This window comes from Micromesistius poutassou (genome assembly GCF_964030765.1).
Source record: "Micromesistius poutassou genome assembly, chromosome: 14".
Taxonomy (NCBI): domain Eukaryota; kingdom Metazoa; phylum Chordata; class Actinopteri; order Gadiformes; family Gadidae; genus Micromesistius; species Micromesistius poutassou.
In genome coordinates this window covers 9,241,727-9,244,883 of record NC_140284.1, presented here as the reverse complement: position 1 = coordinate 9,244,883, position 3,157 = coordinate 9,241,727, and the positions used below count along the sequence as shown (strand labels likewise).

The following is a 3,157-nucleotide window of genomic DNA, read 5'->3' as shown; positions in this document are numbered from 1 at the left end:
ACGGACTTCCACAGCGGCCCGCTGACTGACCCCGCCCTCACCACGGGTAAGGTGCGACATATGGGTTTTGGTCAAAACTTTATTGAATAGGATGTTTTGGATGGTTTTTATCGTTATCTTCAACTTGCAGATTGCTGCAGCATTGAAAAATGTTGCATACATTTACATCGGTCAGGAAACATAATCCTGTAGTAATGTGTCACACTGTAAACATTTTCATTTTAAAGTGTGTAGAATATTTATATTTTCCTACAATTTCAGTGACTGTAACTTTATGAAGAGGTTTTGTTTTCTCCTGCCCAAATGCAACAATGCCGACCTCAGAGAGTCTTCAGTGGGCAAGAAAAGCCTTCACTGTTTGGCCTTTAAACACAATGGGGAACTCCCGTCAATTTCCTGTTGGCTGAAAGAGCATCTATTTAGTTTTCCAAGGAAGGTCTCCCTTCAGACTACACTCTCTCCTGGTTGTTTTATGTTTTTAAGTCGGAAACGTTGAATGTAATCTAAACGGCGCTACAGTGTCGAAATCGTCACATAAAAAACGCTATCTGATTATCAGAATATTTACAGAATCCATACCAACGTTGGTGACATTGTGCTTTGACATCCCTGCAGACTAGGGATGTTGACGACGATTTTACAGACTTGAGTCGACTTGAGCACGAGTTGACAATCGATCGTTGAGTCGACACATTGTTGACATCCCTACTGCAGACCCCCCTCTCCAACAACTATCTATAGTATATACTATAGTGCCCCCAACAGCTTGTCTCTCCCCCCCCAGAGGAGGGTCTGCTGAGTGGGCTGTCGGTGCTGGACCGCTGGCTCTTCCTCCTGGACTCTCCCCATCACAGCCTGGGCGACATGGAGGACTGGATGCAGAGGGCCGCCTGCTGCACCAGGTCAAAGGTCAACCCTCAGTACCTGGTGACCTGCCCTGAGGGAGCGGCAGCGGCCATGTTGCTTCGCTGGAGCCCCGCCTCCCCGTTCCGGGGGGAGCTCTCTGTACACGCCAGGTGATTGGACAGTAGGATGTTTTGGGGGCGAGGTGAACTGATGATCTTTAAACATGCCTCAGGGCTTTGTGTTGTATATTTATAGCGGTGGTGATTCCTTGCGAACACACAAGATTCTACTGACCTCAACAGCTCTGCAGTGATGTGTTGGAGAGCTTGTTGCAGAGTTGGAGTCAGTCATTTGGTTTCTATTTTTCTATTTTCATTTGGGTTTTTATTTTGCATTAATTACAACCTTTCACAATTTGCTAATTGGTGCTGATGATAAACCAGGGGAGGTTAAGCACGACCAATTGTTTTCTTTGGGACGACTTATTTATTAGCACTTATTCTTTCACGTCAATCCATGTCTGTAACAGATTTAGGGCCTTTTTTTTGGCAACTGTAATTCGAAGGCAAGTGTTGCTCTTTAGAAATACGCCGAGGCACTTAGGCACGTTCATTCTTTAATTAAAGATTGTACAAATAAACGCTTGCCCTGCATGGATTCTGGAGAAGGGTAGACTCTACACACCAAAGGTTAGACCGAGATTATGCCCATTTGTTTGGTATAATTTATACTAATGAAAAGTGTAATGACATGTCTAGAATCAATATTCACCCGCAATATGATTACAGCCCTATACCAAGAGCCATCTAAGACAAATGTGTTTTTTATACATCCCGGCCCTAGTTTAGCTTTGAGACAGACGAAGACTTGTGCTGGTAGGACTTAGAACCTCAAGGGGAATCAGGTCTCCTGGGCAGAAGGCCGCACCGTTCAAGAAGGATTTGAAGGAAAAGTTTTCAAAACGGATTTAGAAAAACATTCTGTGTGTTATCCTCAAAGCGCGAAGAAAACCATCTCCCGGAATAACTTCTCCTTCTCGAGGTCCCTCATAGGGCTGCACGATATATCTTTTTCGTATGAAGATTGCGATACGCGCATGTGCGATATTCGTATCATTGATCAGTTTAGGATCAGACAACCAAAGCAGTCGCAGAAAGCCCACACTCGTCGTAAATCAAAACTTCAAAATGAGCCAGCAAATAGATTAAACTCCAAAGAGAACAACAACGTCAGTTATATGGAATTATTTTGGTTACAGAAAAGACAAAAGTTTACCAAAAACAGGTTGAGAGTGCCATGCCATCGTTGCCACCACAAAAGGCAACACGACTAACTTATTTTCCCATTTAATTTGCCGCCATAATGCTCCTTATAACGAGTGTATAACGCAACTAAATCATTATCATTATACAATGATAAAAATAAATAAAGATATTTTTTGTCTTTTCGCCGTAAGTATCGCAGAAAGACAAAATATGGCAACGCGAGCTGCTCACTGCTCCCCCTGTCGTCCCTCCCACCAGCCAGCTGCAGACGCTGCAGTTCCTGGAGCGTCTGTGTGGCTTCCTGCTGGCGTCCTGCAGCGTGCGGCTCCTGGAGGACCCCCGGCCCCAGGCGGGGCCCCGGGCCGTGGCCCTCGCCCTGGAGACCGAGGCCCTCCTGCTGAGGGGGGGCGCCTCGTCCCTGCTGATCGGGGAGGAGAAAGAGGAGGAGGAGGAGGAGGAGCGGCAAGGGGGCCGCACTCATGGCGCGGCGCCGCCCGGGACGCCCGACGACTCCCCTGAGGAGGAGCGCGGGCAGCGCAGGCGGGAGTGGGACGAGGAGGTGGGGAGGAGCCGGCGGCGGCTGAGCCCCCCGGTGGACACGGCGCGGTACTGCAGCCTGACCCAGAGGCTGTGTGAGGTGCAGCGGCGGGCGGACGTGGCGGTTCTGCTGCAGTCCCGGGCCGGCCCCATGTGACCCGGCGCTGTGGCGGTAGAACGGCCATGCCCGAGGAGACGGAGGCCACGCCCGCGGAGACGGCGGCCACGCCCGAACCTGGAGGCCTGTTGTGGATCGGTGGGGGAAGGGTGAAATGTGCGATCATTTCCTCCCTCTCCTTCCAATTAACACACTTTGATACACGAGCAGATGTGTTGTGCTCGTGGTGAACCCTGACAGAAATGTTGAGCTGCTAGTAACTCACATTTTAGTTCTTGGAGAACGAAAAGCAAATGCATGTTTTATGTCTCTGGAAACATTGGCTCACGATACAGTCCATGTGTTCCCCCAGAGCTGATGTGCCAGTGTGTGCCTAGCCTTTTAGACTACC

General features: G+C 49.1%; 1 protein-coding gene across 1 annotated transcript; it reads left to right on the top strand.

Moving 5' to 3' along the window:
- Positions 1-60: 60 nt before the first annotated feature.
- Positions 61-3,157, top strand: LOC311358830 (uncharacterized protein; the record flags this gene model as incomplete). The annotated part of the gene is made up of 3 exons (XM_084478936.1): positions 61-64; positions 785-1,016; positions 2,370-3,157. 3 exons carry the CDS (start codon positions 61-63, stop codon positions 2,803-2,805), a joined length of 672 nt encoding a protein of 223 aa, XP_084335062.1. The 3' UTR covers positions 2,806-3,157.